At 32.9% G+C, this 18744-nt stretch overlaps 1 protein-coding gene across 1 annotated transcript; it reads left to right on the forward strand.

Moving 5' to 3' along the window:
• The first annotated feature begins 14775 nt into the window (after nt 1-14775).
• LOC105803920 (transcription factor HEC2) lies at nt 14776-15827 on the forward strand. Its single transcript, XM_012636362.2, has one exon. The coding sequence runs from the start codon at nt 14905-14907 to the stop codon at nt 15706-15708; it is 804 nt and encodes a 267-aa protein (XP_012491816.1). The 5' UTR covers nt 14776-14904; the 3' UTR covers nt 15709-15827.
• The last annotated feature ends 2917 nt before the right edge of the window (nt 15828-18744 follow it).

Here is an 18744-nt window from a genome sequence, read left to right on the forward strand (position 1 = left end):
AAATGAAAACCCAAATTAAACAACTCCGGTCAACCTATGATTTCAATATGTTTATCTTCTCGCATGTGGTTACCTTGGTGTTGTTAGAGTTGAAGTTCGATTCTAGCAAAACAAAGGTGATGTTTGAGTCAGAAACAAACTTCACTCCAATGTATTTAGATGGATGACATAAGGAGGTGGTAGGGTTTGAAGAGCTTTTAGATTTTTTTATAGAAAAGAATACACTACAGCAGAACAGGTTTTTAGCGACGTTTTTTTAGGTCTTTAGTGGCGTTTTTTAACGCCACTAACTCCATTTCCGGCGCTTATAGAAGCGCCACAAAAAATGCCGCTAATGACAACGTCACTAACTTTTGCGGCGCTTACATAAAAAAACGCCGCTAAAGATCATGTTCTTTAGCGGCGCTTAGAAAAACGCCGCTAAAGATCATGCTCTTTAGCGGCGCTTAGAAAGAAACGCCCCTAAAGATCATGTTCTTTAGCGGCGCTTAGGAAAAAAAGCCGCTAAAGATCATGTTCTTTAGCGGCGCTTTTGTAAAAAACGCCACTAAAGATCATGTTCTTTAGCGGCGCTTTGGAAAAAACGCCGCTAAAGATCATGTTCTTTAGCGACGCTTTGGAAGAAAGCGCCTCTAAAAGTAATGTTCTATAGCGGCGCTTATTAAAAACGCCGCTAAAAGTAGTGTTCTTTAGCGGCGCTTATTTCACAAACGCCACTGTTTTGATATGACTTTTAGCGGCGCTTTTTTAAAAAGCGCCACTAATTTTGGGATTTTTTTTAAATAAAATTTTTTATTTTTTTTAGCCCTCCTGCAACAGCAAATCAAAAGTAACCAAATCTAAACTAACCAAAAACAATAAATTTATATAATATTTCAAATTAAATGACTAAAATAATTTTAATTGATAAATAAAATTGAATTCATACTTTTCTTTACAAAAGCGTTAAAAGTATTTATGCAACATACACTATGACGGCGGAAGTTGCGACTGCTTAAACATCGTCATCATAATCTGAAGCTGCTGTTGAAGTTCGTCGTACTTTTTGCTCTGCTCTCGCTTCTCTCGATCGCATCTTTTGAAGTCGAGTGTAGTTCTTCATATTTCTTTTGAACCTCTCGCTTCTATTGTCGCTTCTCTCGCTGACCTCTGCTTCTCATTTGCTTCTCTCATGCTGCCTCGCTTCTCTCGTTGCTTCTCTCGCTGCAGCCTTTGCTTCTCTCGTTGTAGCCGCTGCTTCCCTCGCTGCCGCCTCTGCTTTAAGTTGCTGCTGAAGTTCTTCATATTTCCTTTGAACCTCAAATGTGGTCGCTTGCATCTGAACCATCTGGTCTTTTAACCTCTGAACTTCAGCTTAAGATTGACTCCCCGAAGCCATGTGTTGGTGCGAGCTGGATCCAAAATATTGGGTTAATGATAAAAGATCCTTGAAATCGAACCCGACCATACTTTTCAGACCAAAACTTGATAATAATCCGGTTATCAATGTCTTCAAGATGAACCGAACTATCACTAGAAGCAATCGCTTCGTACTCCGTCTTTTTTTCCTTTAGTTTTTCCTAATAAATAAATCACATAGTTAGGAACGCAATATATAGTAAAAAAAACAAATGCAATATAACAATAGTCGCATTACATCCAATGAATTAAACCATTAGAAAATAAACACTATAAATAACTAAAACTAGTGAAATCATATTAAGTAAACGTACCATAATTTCACCAGCTTCAGGAGTCATAGCAGATCCATCTTTCTTCTTATGTGTAATTTCAAAAAGTTGTAGGCGTCCAACTTTTTGACCGGACGACCGTTCCTACAATATAGTAGTAAAAATATTATTTAATAGAAAGTTATACATATTTGAGAATATTAAAAAATTAAAATACCTCCGCCTCAGCTACACATGCAAAACTTCTCGACCCGACTGTGTGAGTGAATTTTTGTTGCTGCCGGCTACTTTTTCCAACTCGTTCACGATCCTACGTTATAAAATTTTTAGTACGTAAATAGTAAATACTATAAACCAAAATAATTACAATAGTTTGGAAGTACGTCGTACCTCGCCTTTCTGAGAATGCCAAAATCTAACCGCATCTTCCCATTGGTACCTCAACATATCCGGCAGGACATTTTGCAATTTCTCATCGAGGGTGGTTTTTGTCTTATAATAATTTTTCTTCAAAGTACTTTTATTGTCTCTCCATCTTTTTCCCAATGCCTTCTTTACATAAGCATCGGAGACCTCTAAAGCAAACCTCGCCTACAAAAAACACAAGTTAATAAAGTAAATATAAATGAAACTATTCCCCAAGCATTACAGATGACATTAACATTTTGTTACCTTAATATTATCGAGGGCTTGGTTTTTGTTGCTATCGGGCATTTGACGCCATGACTCGTAGTTGATAGGCAACATATTCGGATTTCGTGCTAAAATGCCCATGTATCTCGCTAAAAGTCGAGCCTCGATCCAACAGTGACCAAAAGCATTTCAGTATACCTTGACACGCTCATTGGATCTAACTCGTATAACTCTCTAAGTATCGACGTCCTCGACCTCTACGCGTCCCACCATTTTCAGCTACAAATGGTATATTATAATATAAGAATTTGAAAAATAAATCAATTATAAGTCAACACGCATGGAATTAATGTAAGTTACTTTGAACTTCCGTAGGATCCTCGTGTAATCGGAACATTCAAGATCCAATTCTCATCATTGTTCAAGACTATTTGTTTCATCGAGTTTGGATGATTTTAAACAATGCTTTCCTTATAATTTTTCTTCTAGGCATTTTATCGCAATACACATAAAATGTAATTAAACTTAATAACTAATTACAACAATAACAGCACATGTAATATAGTTAAGTTATATAATAAGACCAAGATTTAATACTAATGTAAGTTACATATAATTAATCAATCGTAAAATCTTACTACATCATTATTCGTAAATATCTTCATCTGTATCCTGACAAACCCATTGAAATTGTGCACTAGTACTAGGAATATTATCGTTTAAGTTTTGTTCTGGAAATGGCAAAGTTTCTGATCTGTCGTCGATGTTATCTCTACTTCCACTGCTCATGTCAAACAGGTCTCTAGGGATGTTACGGAGTACAACGTACCAACCCTCATCAGTTGGATCTTTTGAGTAAAAAACTTGTTTGACTTGACTTGAGAATACATACGGCTCATCTATCAGTTGTTGTCCTGTGTGAATCAATCGGTCAAAGTTCACCATTGTAAAACCAAATTGATCTTGCTTGATTCCACTAGTCGTATTAACATCGCCCAATCACTCGAAATAAGACAACTTTCCATTTGCCGTAATAATCCAACTCAATTATGTCGATGAATCGTCCGAAATATTCCACATTTCCCTCGACAGGATTATTGTCCCTAGCGCTAGCATAACTTGTAATTGCAGAATTAACAACTATTCCACAATTTTGCGTTCTCCTCAACCTCTCGCGATATTTTGTATGAAATCTGAATCCGTTGATGAGGAATGCACTATATCTTTTAACCACTCGATTTGGACCTTGGGTGAGGCATCTAACTTCATCGTTTACGCTCTTCCCATTCCAAACCTATTGAATGGAAAGCAAACTAAGTAATTAAAAAAGTTATGAGAAAGCATTATAATTTGTAAGCAAAAGCTCCAACCACATACCGTTTGGCTTAACCATTCATAAAAAGATTCTGTAAACAACTTATTGATATCTCGATGTTGTGTTCTTGGAGCATGACGAGATCTCAATATTTGTTTGTACTCACTATGTTAAAAAAATGTGATCTTTGTTAGAAGATAAACAATTTTAGTTTGATAAATATTTATGAAATTTGTAGAACTTACTTAGTAAAGGTTCCAATGATTCGTGGTGAAACAGAACATATCGATGTGCTTGTACCCACGATAAATTATCTAATTCCGCAATTTCAACTTTGCCGATTGGTTGTCCAAAACTTTGGAACAAATAAGTATCGACTAAGTCATAGTCCGTGAGTCCAGCATTCCTATTTGGTCTGTTCAACCTTGTTTCGACATCTTCCAAATATCTCGAGCAGAAGGTCATACATTCCTCTGCCAAGTAGCCTTCAGCAATCGATCCTTCTGGATATCTCTTGTTGCGGCAGTAAGACTTTAATTTGGATAGGAACCTAAACACAATATACAACATTATCAAAGTTGTAACTAAAGGCATAGAGGTGAATGAAGGAAAATTTTAAAAATAATTCTTTAAGACCTTTCTATGGGATACATCCATCGATAGGAAATGGGTCCGCCAAGAATTGCTTCGTACGGGAGATGAATTATCAAGTGAACCATAATGGTGAAGAAGGAAGGTGGGAAGATTTTCTCCATGTTGCATAAAGTCAAAGTGGCTCGATCCTGTACCTTCTGAAGTTCTTGAACATCCAAAACTTTGCCACAAATGGCTTTCATTATGTTGGATAGTTCAATGATACAAGACGTCACCTTCTTGGACATACAACATCGTAGAGCAACTGGCATTAAATCTTGCATCAAGATGTGATAGTCATGTGATTTTAGCGAATATAATCTTCGATCTTTAACACTAACACATCGAGATATATTTGATGCATATGCATCCGGAACCTTTATATCCTTCAACACCATGCAAAATAGTTCTTTCTCCGTCTTGGAAATTGAGAAAATAGAAGGCGGCAACCGATATTTCCCATTCGGAAGTGGATTGGGATGTAGATCAGGCCGAATTCCCATTTGGACTAAATCAAGTCGACTCTGAAGATTGTCTTTTGATTTTCCGTCGACGTTCAAAATTGTACCCACAATGTTCTCGCAGACATTTTTCTCAATGTGCATAACATCAAGATTGTGTCGTAAAAGCTGATGCTCCCAATAAGGCAACTCAAAAAAAATACTTCTTTTTTTCCACAAGTCCGCCTCATTAGGATCGTCCTCTTCGTCGGAGCTTTCATCGGCTTCATCATTTGATCTTCTGTTTCTGATCTGCGTGTTTGGTGGTTGGTTCATCTTCCCATAAATGAAATTCATATCTTCCAACATGAACACGATTTCAGAGACACTGGTCAGGGAAGGAGCTTCTCTGACCTCTTCACTGCCGTCAAATACAAAACTCTGAAATCTAAATCTATGATTTTCCGGTAACCACCGACAATGCCCTATGTAAGAGAACTTTTTCCCATTGTACAACCATTGCGAGCATGTTTGTGCAGCACAACAAGGACACGCATAATGACCCTTAGTACTCCAACCGGATAAATTGGCATAAGCGGGAAAGTCATTTATGGTCCACATCAAAGCTGCACGTAAATTAAAGTTCTCCTTTCTCAGCACATCGTATGTCTCAACACCAGCCCATAATTGTTTTAACTCTTCAATAAGTGGCTGTAAATAAATGTCGCTATCATTCCCGGGCCCTTTCTCTCCAGGGATAATCATAGATAAGATAAGGGAAGATTGCTTCATGCAAATTCATGGAGGCAGATTGTAAGGAACAAGCACTATTGGCCAAGTACTGTAGGCAGTGCTCATAATCTTGAAAGGATTAAATCCATCAGATGCTAGCCCAAGCCTCACACTCCTAGGATCGCTTGCAAAGTTTGGAAATTTATTGTCAAATGCTTTCCAAGCTAAAGAATCTGCCAGATGCCTTAGTAATCCATCATCGGTTCGTCCATCATGGTGCCACGTCATTGACTCCGCTGTCTTCGATGACATGAAAAGCCTTTGAAGCCTTGGTATCAAAGGAAAATACCGCAAAATCTTAACTGGCTTCTTCCTCGACTGTGCAACATTTTCATCGTCGTTCCCGTCTTCTGTGTTTTTATTTATCCAACGGGATTGGCCGCATACATGACAGCATTGTTGGTTTTTCTGATCACCCCAATACAACATGCAGTCATTTAGGCAACTATGGATTTTGTTGTACCCAAGGCCTAAATCTTTTATCATTTTCTTCATATCCTTGCATGACTGAGGGATTTTTGCAAACGGGAACATCTCTCTCAAAAACTCTAATAGCATTGTCAACGAGTTTTCGGTCCACCCTCCCAAACATTTTAACTGAAAAAGACGAACACAGAAGGCCATTTTTGAAAATTTTGATCCTTCATACAGTTCTTCGTTCATGTCATTAAGTAGAGCGTAGAACTTTGCCGCTTCTCCATTTGGCTCTTCATGAGGTACACTACTTCTCGGTTCGGTAAAAGCAGTTCCACCAATATTACAATCATCAGATGCCATAAAATCCCCTGGGAACGATTGTACACCATGATTGTGCATATTAAATGCATCCCGCAACATACCTTCCATGTCATCCCATCTATCAGACTGATGGTAAGTAGTACCAGGATAAGATACATCCATTGTTGAAGAGGAAGTACTTCTAGGGCATTCTCCATGAAAAAGCCATTGCTTATAACCCTTAACAAACCCATCAACAATTAGATGCTCGTATACAACCTCACGGTAATGCCAGTTTATGTTGACACACTTATTACATGGGCAAAGAATCATGTTCTCTTGGCTTGCATATCGAAATGCAAAATTTAGAAAACTCTGCACCCCATTTCGATAACCGTTGCTAACCCTTGACAAATTCATCCAAGAACGGTCCATTTCTTAATTCTTGAAGTCTGACATTGACAATAAATTGCACGGGTTTAGGATTTAGGAATAACTTATTTATTATGTAAGTTATGTAAGTTGTGTAAGTTATGTAAGCTATGTAAGTTGTGTCTTATGAAACTTATGTAAGTTGTGTATTATGTAAGTTATGTCAGTTGTGTATTATGAAACTTATGTAAGTTATGTCTTATGTAAGTAATGTAAAATATGTATTATGTAAGTTATGTCAGTTGTGTATTATGAAACTTATGTAAGTTATGTCTTATGTAAGTGATGTAAAATATGTATTATGTAAGTTATGTCGGTTGTGTATTATGTAAATTATGTATTATGTAAGTTATGTGGGTTGTGTATTATGTAAATTATGTATTATGTAAGTTATGTAATTTGTGTATTATGTAACTTATTTAATTTATGTAAGTATGTATTATTATGTAATTTATTATGTAGGATATTATCTAAGTTATGTAAGTTTTTTTTTGGTGTATCATGTAACTTATTTAATTTATATACGGTATGTGTTATTATGTAAGTTCTTTATTATGTTTGTTATGTACTTATGTATTATGTAAGATATATAAGCTTATATATAATTATTTAGAAAACTTAAAATTTAATACTAATAAATTTAATATTTAAACAATATTTATAATTATTTAGAAAACTTTTAAATTTTATAGGTTATATTAAAACAATATTTATAATACTAATATAGATATTAAAACAATATTTATAATTATTTATAAATTTAATAGTAATAAATTTAATACTAATATAGAAACCTTATAATGTAACTTATTTAATTTATGTAGGGTATGTATTATTATGTAACTTATTTAATTTATGTAGGGTATGTAAGTTATGTAAGCTCAGTATTATTTACACATGTAAGTTGTGTATTATGTATTATTATGTAACTTATTTAAGTTATGCAAGTTATATATTAAGTAGGTTATGTAAGTTATGTGTTATGTAAATGAATATATGTATAATATTAAAATATAGTAATACTTATTTAAGTTATAAATTTATTATTAATAAAATTTAAATATAGCTTATATAAGCAATCTTTGCTTTTAAACTAATCTTCCTTTGAATAATTAGTGGAGAGGTATATGTGTCACTGATTTGACAACAAAATATGTTTAAATATTATTAATAAAATTTAAATATAGCTTACATACGTAAATGAATATATGTATAATATTAAAAAAATTGAAATGATAATATATTTTAACAAGTTATGTAAGTAATGTAATATATACTTAAATTTTAGTAAGTAATATATATTTAAGTAATGTATTTAAAATTTAAACCAATTTCAAACAATCAAGTATTTAAGTAATTTATTTAATTAATATATTCAAGTAAATTTTAGTAAAAATATGTTTTAGTAAGTAATGTAAGTCATGTAAAATATACTTAAAATATATATTTAAGTAATGTAAGATATAAATTTCAAAAATTATTACTTAACAATATATATATTATTAATAAGTTAAATTAAATTGTAAGTAATGTATTTAAGTAAAATATTAATTTGGACTTGAAATTAAAATTTGAATTACAAGTTTTAGTAAGTAATTTTTATTTCGTGGATTTTGTTTAAATAATACAACATACCATTGATTGGAAGCATTATTTAAAATAAGACAATCATCAAAATTGGATTTTGTGAGGCATAAGATATTATGTTTCAAATATATTAAGTTAAAACATAACATATCTTCCAATATGTTATAAAGGAATATTACAAAAAAGCAGAACAATTGATCAAATGGTCATTAAAACAATTTGCATTCGATACTACTCGCATACATTTGATGAGAAACTGTGAGATACCAACTTCTACAACAAATAAAATATGAAAGTATTATGTGCATAACTAAATAAACAAAGTCCACTTGCTTAAAACCATTTCGGGATTTGCATAATACATGACAGGCTGACCAAAATGCAACGGGTATATAACTACCACGAACAGCAAGATGATTAACTAAAGATGATTAACTAAAAACCTTTTATTTGCAACATAAAATTTACCTTTACAAAATTTACCTCCACGCCAAAGAATATCCAAATTTGGCAGCAATGAAACGAGCTCCAACCCAACAAGCTAAGAAAGCAACGCAGACAAAAACCAGATCCGATTTGAACCAAAGCATAATTCGAACATAACAACATAATCAAAAACAAATTATTTGAGACCGAAATTATTTCAAATCCAAAGCATATTTCGAACATAACAACATAATCAAAAACAAATTATTTCGGACTCGAAATTATTTCAAATCCAAAGCATATTTGAACATAACAACATAATCAAAACAAATTATTTCAAATCCACTCAATTATTTCGCACATAACAACATAATCTAATTCTAATTGACCAACCAATTCGGATTTTACATCCTGTAGAGAATCCATAGCAATTCATTTTTTATTTTTATTCATCCCTTCCAATTCATGTGCTATAATCTAAATCGGAATATAAATTTTGCCACCCTCTCTTCTGCTATAATCTAAATCGGAATAGTAAATTGATACCACAAATCAATATTGTGACTGTAATATAAATTTTTTCAATACCACAAATCAATACCAGAAATCGGAATATGAAACTCAAATCCATAAGTGGCTGTAATAACAGAAACGCCTTACCTATTTAACAGAAACGTCTTACATATTTAATCGGAATAGTACATTGTTGAAGTTGTTTAATCGAAACCCTAAAACCCCAAATAACTAGGACTGACCTAAAACCCTAAAAATTTAATCCAAAAATAACAGAAACGCCTTACCTATTTAATCGAAAAATCTCGCAGCTGTGCCAAACTTCTTTCAAGACCGACCCCGACCTTCTTTTTTCCTTTGTAAGAAGTCTAAAATTTGTTCCATTTCGACACTTGAGGTCTGCACTTAACTTTTCTGCAAATTCACTCTTTCTGCTTTTGGAGGACGACAGAAAGGTATTAAGTTAAATGTCCTCTTAAGAAACGACGTCGTTTAAGAAATTTTTAAGTCATATTTGCGGCGCGTTGAGAACAAACGCCGTTATTGAGTCCACACTTGCGGCGTTTTAAATAAAAACGACACTAAAATTCCAAGTTCAGAATAAAACGGTGCCGTTTTCACTTATATACCGTAACATTTTTGCGGCGCATTAGCAAAAGCGCCACTAATAAAAATAGGAAACGACGCCGTTTCCTCAACTCGTTATAAATTTTTGCGGCGTTTTCCAAATGCGCCACTAAATGAAAACAAAAAACGGCACCGTGTCTTTGTTACACTTAAGAAATTGGCGGCGTTTCTTCATAAAACGCCGGTAATACATCACCTTTAGCGTCTTTTGCTCAAGCGCCGCTAATGCCTTCATCCAAGATTCAAGCCAAATTGATCCAAAATTAAAACAAAATTTATAAAATGAAATTATCAATTAATAAAAAATGGGAGAATAATGCATTTTTAAAAATTTATTTCATGATCTATAAAAATTTTTACATCAAAATATATTTTTATATTGAATAAATATAAATATTTATGTATGCAATATATAAATGAAAAATGATGTTAATTATATCAATAATTGTGTTAATATTTTACAATATTTAGATCAAATTAAAGTTCATGTATACAATTGAACATTAAACCGTTGTTCATACACGCTTTTGGGATTTAACCCTAAACCTCTAAACCTCTAAACCCTAAAATCTTAAGCTGCTAAATCGTTAAACCCTAAAACCTAAACCCTAAAACCAATAACCAGACCCCAAAATCCGAAACAATAATTAACCTATTAACATAAGTAAAGTAGCCTAAACCCCAAACCTTAAACCTTATACCCCAGACTCCTAAACCTTAAACCCAAAACACCCTAATACCCTAACCCTAAATTAACACCCTAATACCCTAACCCTAAACCTACATCGTAAACCCTAAACTTTAAACTTTACACTGTAATCCAAAAATACTAAACATTATATAATGAACCCTAATACTCTAACCCTAAACCTACATCGTAAACCCTAAACTTTAAACTTTACACTGTAATCCAAAAATACTAAACATTATATAATGAACCCTAATACCCTATACCTAAACCAAATATGATTAACTAAATATATAGTAACCTACATTATATAATGCATGGTTAAAACCCAAAAATCTGTTAAGATATTTTGCGGCGCTTTCAACAAAGCGCCACTAATTTTAGTATAAATTAAGACCAAAACGTTGCGTTTTGTTTATGGTATGTCGCGGCGCTAGCAACAAATCGCCGCTATCATCGTGCTTTAGCGGCGTTTTACCAAATCGCCACTAAATCAAGTATACATCAAGACCAAAACGATGCGTTTTGGTTCAGATATTGGTGGCGCTTTTATCCAAGCGCCGCTAATACTATGCTTTAACGGCGTTTCACTAAGCGCCACTAATTCTACTATACATCGAGGCCGAAATTATGCGTTTTGGTTAGAAGCGCCGCTATTAATATCTTTCGCGGCGGTTTACCATAAGCGCCATTAATTTTATATACATTAAGATCACAACGTTGCGTTTTTGTTAAGATATTTTGCGGCGCTAGACACAAATCGCCGCTAATACTATTCTTTACATGCGTTTGACCGTATGCGCCACTAGTTGTAGTATAAATCAAGACCAAAACGATGTGTTTCGGTTCAGATAGTTTGCGGCGCTTCCGTGAAGCGCCGCTATTACTGTACTTTAACGGCGTTTTCCTATAAACGCCACTAATTCTAAGGTACCTCAAGACCAAACTCTGCGTTTTGGTTAAGCTATTTTGCGGCGTTTCCAAAAAGCGCCGCTATTACTGTCCTTTAACGGCGTTTTGCGTAAACGCCACTACTTTTAAGATACATCAAGACGAAAACACAGCGTTTTGGTTAAGAGATTTAGCGGCGCATTGTGGTAAACGCTGCTAATGATGTTCTTTTACGGCGTTTAGGTCTTTGCGCCGCTAATGCTTGGTTTTTAGCGGCGTTGTTCGTCCAAGCGCCACAAAATATGCCGCTAAAGACCTGTTTTGGTGTAGTGATATTTCTATGAATATGTTAAAGTGTATAAATGTCAATTGTAAAATAAAAAAACATTGTAGCGTTTTTGTACATTAAATATAATATAGTTTATACATGAATGTATTCATTAGTTTATTTCATAAAGTGAATACTTAAAAATATACATTAAAATAATCCTCTCTCACTAACTTTTAATCCTTACTTTCTTTTCTAAATAATACAAAATGACTCATTGTTATTTTTATATATCCAAATTTGTTAAAATTTCTTATAATTAGATTTTTTAAAAATATCATTATAATTTAATTATTGAAGATATAATAGTTATTTAAAAAAAAGATGTTAAGTTTTTCATAGAAAATTTAATTTATATATTTTATTTATCCTTTAAAATATAATTTAATGTTTAAAATTCAGAAATAAAATAAAATATAAAAAATATCCTAAAGATTAATAATATTATATTTAATATTTGTCATAAGGTTAAAATATTCCTATAGTCCTTGTACTTTTCAAAATTAGGAATTTAGTCCACATACTTGTATTTCCGAAATTTACTCCATCTCCTTTTAGATTTCAAAATTCAAATTCAATTATTAATACTATTAATTATTTTTTGTTAAATTTAGGTTAATTACAACATCTTTTTAATTACATGCCTACCAACTACCAAGTGAGTAGTTTTTTATTTCCAAATGTCACGAAAAAAATTAACAGTGTTAACAGTTGGATCTGAGTTTTGAAATCTAAAAAGTAGAGAGACTAAATTTCTAATTTTAGAAAAGTGCAAGGACTACAAACACATTTTAACCTTATCTTAAATATAAATATAATTTAATTATCATAAAGATGCTTTTTATCTTGATATTTAAATTTCTTATCATAAAAATCATTATAATTTAATTAAATTTTGTTTAAATTTATTTTAATTGTTTGATTATTAAATTTAAAATTATCATCAAGTATGTATTATTTATTTTAAATTTTAGATAACTAGATATATAAATTTATTAATTTTAAAATTAAAAAATGTAGTATAAAATTATTTTAAATAATAGTATTTCAATTTCTTCATTTTGATTACTTTCTTTTTTTTTCTTTAGTCTTTTAAAATATTTGAAATATTAACTTAAAAATAAATTATATTTTGATTAATAAATACAATTACATGTATAATGTTAGATGTTTGAAAAACTCATACAAATGAACAGTATATACATCAAAGCAATATGTCTCGAGTCTTCTTCATTAATATATATCAGCTCATCAACACCTTAAGAATCACGTAACAGATCATGACAACCGGTGCGATAAGCTCAATCATTTCATTGAGCATGCATGACTATCTTATCTCTTCTTGTGGTCCTTCCGATTTATTTTTATATATATAAATATATATTATCATTTTATCTTTAGATTCCTTTTCACTATGCAAGAATAGCTAAGCTAGTAATAAAGAAATCCTCAAGAACTTGCCATTTTAGTCCAGTTTCAATTGGATGTGTGGTATTAAATCTTGACCTAATGTTTTCAGTAAATTAAGTTGGACCGCCAGGCCCTGAGTTGGCTCTTTGGCAGAGATGAATCAATACTGCATTTATGAATGGGTTACTACTGTTTTATAGTGCTTGTAGGAGCCTGGAAATTTGGAGGCACCGACCCCCCCCCCTCCTACTTCGACTCCAAATTTAATGGGAACCTAAAAAGTTCTCCTTGTGTTGCCTTTGTTTCTGTATGAGTGCATTAAAAAGATGGAAGGTTCTCTTTCTTGAATGATCGATGCATGTACTGTTAATGCCAATCCACCAAGGTCAAAGCTTTACAATCTGATAAAATTTGAATTTCCATTGCGGCTTTTGTTTTGTTCATTTCAGAAAGCTGTGTAAAAAAGAGACATCTTTTGGTGAACATCGAAAAATATCAGTGAAATGAAACCCAAAAAAAAAAAACCCAGTAGGCTCAGGAAAATGGGACCACTTTCGGAAAATTGTAATTATCTGCTCTGTACTTATTTCTTGAATAACAAGTTGTAATCAAAATACTGTTTTTCTACTAGAAATCAATTTCTTTTAATTATCTTTTCAACTCGGTCCCTGGGTGATTTTCTGATATGGTTCCACTAATATTGAATAAAGTTGGAGGAAAAATGTTGGGTCTGAGAGCCCCCCATGTGCATTTCACTACTTGTCATGCTTCTCATTTTAAACTACATAAATCTTGACACATTATATTTATACATCCAAATTTCAGAGTAGAGTTGAGTATGAAGCAAACCATGTTAGTCAATTTTCATGTCACTAAAAATTTTCTTCACATATGGTGTCCTTTGTGTGACATTTTATTTCCCCCGAGTGGATGAAAACTGAAAAGGGCAGGCTGAGGAATGCCAAGCAGTAGCAGTTAGCAACAAAAGAAAATAAATTTCACCCGAAAGGAGAATTTGTGTACTTGCAGTGGAGGTCTGAATCACCGTCACCTTCTAATCCACCTTAAAAAGCGTGCCAAACAGACCCAAACTGTATCTACTGCCACTGCTAATATAATATTATATAAATTGAGATATTGACCTCTCAACCCCACTTCACAGTTACCGGAATCTTTATCCGGTGCCGGAGTCCGGCAACTTCTGAGAAATGTCATGTGACTGTGGGGTTTCATGGTCTTCTTTGGACAAAGTAAAAATAAATAAATTAAGGCAAAAAAGCATGCAAAGCAGGCTCTTTCTTTCGGTACTCAAAGGGTCAGTGTATAGAAATAAAGTGGTTCATGCATCTTATTTGAGAAAATTCCTTCAATCCAAGCCATTGAATTTGTGGGCCAAAACGCATGGCTATTCTGATGTTTTACACGTGTTGTTAGCTTTGAACCTTTAAGGTTCACTATATAGATCGGATGGTTGATATGGTCAGCGATTGGAGTTAGTCCCACATAATGGGCGGTCACTATCTAACATCAAATAATCAAATCATAAATGAGGTTTGGCTGAGAGTGGAGTTTCCTATATCATCTTTGCATGAAATTTCTCTTTTTTTAAAGAAAAAATGGTCACGAGTTGCTATATAAAGGCCTTTCCACTTCTTTGTTGGACATTGGTGGGTACACTTTTTAATCTCATCTCCTTATCTCTCTGCACATATCTCCCATTAAAAACCCTAATTCTATAAAAAGCCATTATATATCTTCAGCTCCTTCCCATCCCTCTGCCATTCCGTCTTTCAGTAGATTCAATGGATGTTGACATGGTGAAATCCTCAACAGAAGATGATCACATGGATGTGATGACAATGATGATGCAAATGGAAGAAAAGCTTCCCGATTTTTGTGAGCCTGCTTTCCATACTTCTCCCACGTTATTGCCACCTGAAACCCATTTCTCCAATGGGACTTCAAGCACCACCATCCTTCCCACACTACCTGTTTACCCCAACCCCAATGTTTCTTCCATTAATACGTTCATGACCTTGCCTTTTGGCAATGGCAGCAACCCAGTTCAAGAACCCATTACTCCACCTCTTCAACCCCATAATATATGCAGTAGCAACAGCAAGTTCAAATACCCAACTCCTTTCAACAATGCAAATCCATACCCTTCTTCAGTAGATAAGAAGAACTCTATGGCAGCAATGAGGGAGATGATATTCCGTATAGCAGCAATGCAACCTATCCATATAGACCCAGAATCCATCAAGCCTCCAAAAAGAAGAAACGTTAAGATCTCAAAGGATCCTCAGAGCGTGGCCGCCAGGCATAGAAGAGAACGGATAAGCGAGAGGATAAGGATTCTGCAGAGGCTTGTTCCAGGAGGCACCAAAATGGATACAGCTTCAATGTTGGACGAGGCGATTCATTATGTCAAATTTTTGAAGAAACAAGTGCAGTCTTTGGAACAAGCTGCCGTTAACAGGCCGATGGGAGTTGGGATTCCAAGTGCAACAATGGCTAACATGGGCTACTCTAATTCCCTGGTTAAAGCTTGCCAGCCATCTCATCACCATCATCAAGCTGTGGGCAATATGCAGATGCTTAGATAAAAGATAGAGTTTAGAGTTTTATTGGTTCCTGTAATGGGTAGCCATGATTATGTCTTTGGTTTACTTGTACAGTGTGAAATTTACTTGTTACTATTAATGCCACAGAGAATTTCAACTTATGCGTTCATTATCAGATTAAACTTCTGAATATATTCTTTATATCTCTATTGCAGCCACCCCATTCAACCCCGAGAAAAATACCATTTCAAACTTAATTTTATCTGCAAAATGATGAGATAAGTCTAAGAATCATTAACTAGGAATTTGATTAGCAAATTGAAAGAAACTATTGTCATCCTTTGACAGTTTCCCGGGGATCGGAAACTCTAACATTAATAGAAGGTAATGTCGGTGATTGGGGAGAATATATTAGCATTTTAACTTTCAAACTCAATGTTTCTCATCCATGCATGGATTTTCCTTTCCTTTTTTAGCGATACCTGGCTTTCAATGGCATATGTCTAACCATCATATTCTGAACTTTACGTGATATTTGCATCCATTTCAGTTTTGATTTTCTTGGAGTTCAACATTTTAGTTTTTCCTCAAGTTCAATTTATTTTTGGAAAATATCTTCTACCAGCTGAAATGCAGATAACCAGTATATTGTATTGTTTCTACATGCTATATCATGTATGAATAATAAAATAAAATCTCCAGTGAATAAAAATATTATATAATTCTTTAGGAGGATCTTAGACAAAATTAAAGTTGGGTTAGGCTGTTTCTTACCATTAATGTTTTAACGATTCAGTAGTTAAATTTATCAATATAATTATACTTGTCATACATGTAAATTTTGAATTGATCTAATATTTCTATCATATTGGTCTAAAATATTACATATATTAATATTTATTAAAAGATTAATTTTTTTACATAAAATAACTAGTTAGAAATTTCTAGTTTATATCAAATTTGACATGCATGATCTATATGAATGAAATATAAAATATGATGGTTGAAACGTTAAAATATTAATTATACAAAGAGACACGAAAGGGTGTAAAATTACCGAATAAAAAAAACTTTGAAACTTACCGAATAATGTTCAAAAGCCGTAAAACAAAATCATTTTGTTCAATAAAGTCCAAAATTTCAAAAACATGAAATTATTATGAAAAAAAGAGAATCGATATGAGTTTGTTGTATATTTTGGCTTATTTTATGCAATTCTAGGCTCGACTATTGGTACCTAAAGCCCGAGTATCGATATCTTTTAAGTTGGGTATTAGAACCCAAACTAATTAAAGTAATGATACTATTAAAAACAGTAGCCAAGTTTTTGAAACAGGGGACACAATGGCCCCCAAGTAATCGATACTTGAGCTCGACTATCAATACAAACCCTTGGAGTATCGATACTCCTCAAACAATAGCTTACTTTTTCAAAATTTGGTGCCAAGCATCCATACCTTGCTTCAAGTATCAATACTTCTACTCAAGTATAGGTATATTTACTAAAGTATAGATACTTGTACACAAGTCTTAACACCTAACTTGCAGTTTGTCTAAATGAGCCCCAAATGATATTTTAAGTTCATTTTAATCTAGTTTTCAATCATATTTATTTGTATATGTTTTGGTGATTGAATGCTTCAATACACAATATTCTTTGAATAATTCTAAACGAAAGCATTATTGGGTTCGCTTTGACGAATTTTGTGACACTCCATATCTGGTCGAACTTTTGGATCAAGTTTGGGGTGTTGCATTATTGGTATCAGAGCCTAGATTTAGCCACTCCTATATTTAAATCAAGTATAAATAGATAGAGAGTCTAGCGTACATGCCACATAGGAACTTTGAACTGCGATTTTCCGAACTGCATTAGACTCTAACATTGTTTTTCCTTATTTTTGAATAGATTCGAGATGTTTAATGGTTCTGTTTCAGATCGTGAACCTGAGAAGTTTGATAAGCGACAGTTTCATAATTTAGGATTTTCTTAAAGATTTTTAAGACGTTTTGAACTCTTAAATCTTTCAGCAATACTATTGAACAAATCATTAAATGTTTCAAATATTAAAATTTATTTTTACTTTTACTTTTTTTTATTTGAGGTTTTGTACAAATCAAGTAAATTTTGAGAACGGAATTTCTTAAGGAGAGAAGAATTGTAATGCCACGAAGACTTCGATATCGAATTTTGGGCCAATTGAATTGTAATACCATATTATTTTTATAATATTAGTAAAATAAATTATTTAAAAAATTTAGATAGAAGAGTGATTTAGATTTTTAGTATTTTATGGGTCATAAACGAATTTGAAGAAAAAAAAAAGATAAAATTGAGGTGATTACATGTTTAAAGACTAAAGTGAATAAAAAAGGAAAAGAGAAGGTTTTTATCATGTCATTAGCTTTAAGATCAAATAGCAAATTTCCTAAACTTTTTTATAAGCCAAATTTCATGTCAAACTCTCTTCTACAACTCCTCAAACACTTGAACTAGAAAAAGAATTCTCTACCAAGCTTAGTGACACTTTGAATCTGGCTACACTTTTTGGCCAAGTTTGGAGCATTGCAATTAATGAATCTTAACATGTTGCCATATAGAGGCTAACTCAAATTAGAGAACACAAAAAATAACAACTTATCAAAACTTTTAATCAAGTTCATATCATTCCTCCCTAGCAGATCATCAATTGAGAAATAACAATCAATCAATAATCTTTAATGGTTTATCTAAGCTATGATACTAAGTGTAGTTCACAAGAATGAGAAAGAAGAATAAAATGGCAATGAAGAACAGATAAGAAATTGCTACCATGAACAATCAAGGTTGAGAGAAAACAAAGGCTACTTCATTTATTAATAATACTGTAAAATCTCAAAAGAGATGAGCTGAGTTTATACAATTGAGAGAATAGAATCTGGTGAGAACAATTGGTGGTTATAAATTTTCTAACCAACTTTCCTCAATTACCTAATTCTATTCTGTAAAATAAATTGATTATATTAATTACATTTAACAAATACAATTAACTCATAGTTACATGTGCTAACTACTAACTAACTCTTACCTACCTTACA

Source organism: Gossypium raimondii, chromosome 11 (assembly GCF_025698545.1).
Source record: "Gossypium raimondii isolate GPD5lz chromosome 11, ASM2569854v1, whole genome shotgun sequence".
Classification (NCBI taxonomy): domain Eukaryota; kingdom Viridiplantae; phylum Streptophyta; class Magnoliopsida; order Malvales; family Malvaceae; genus Gossypium; species Gossypium raimondii.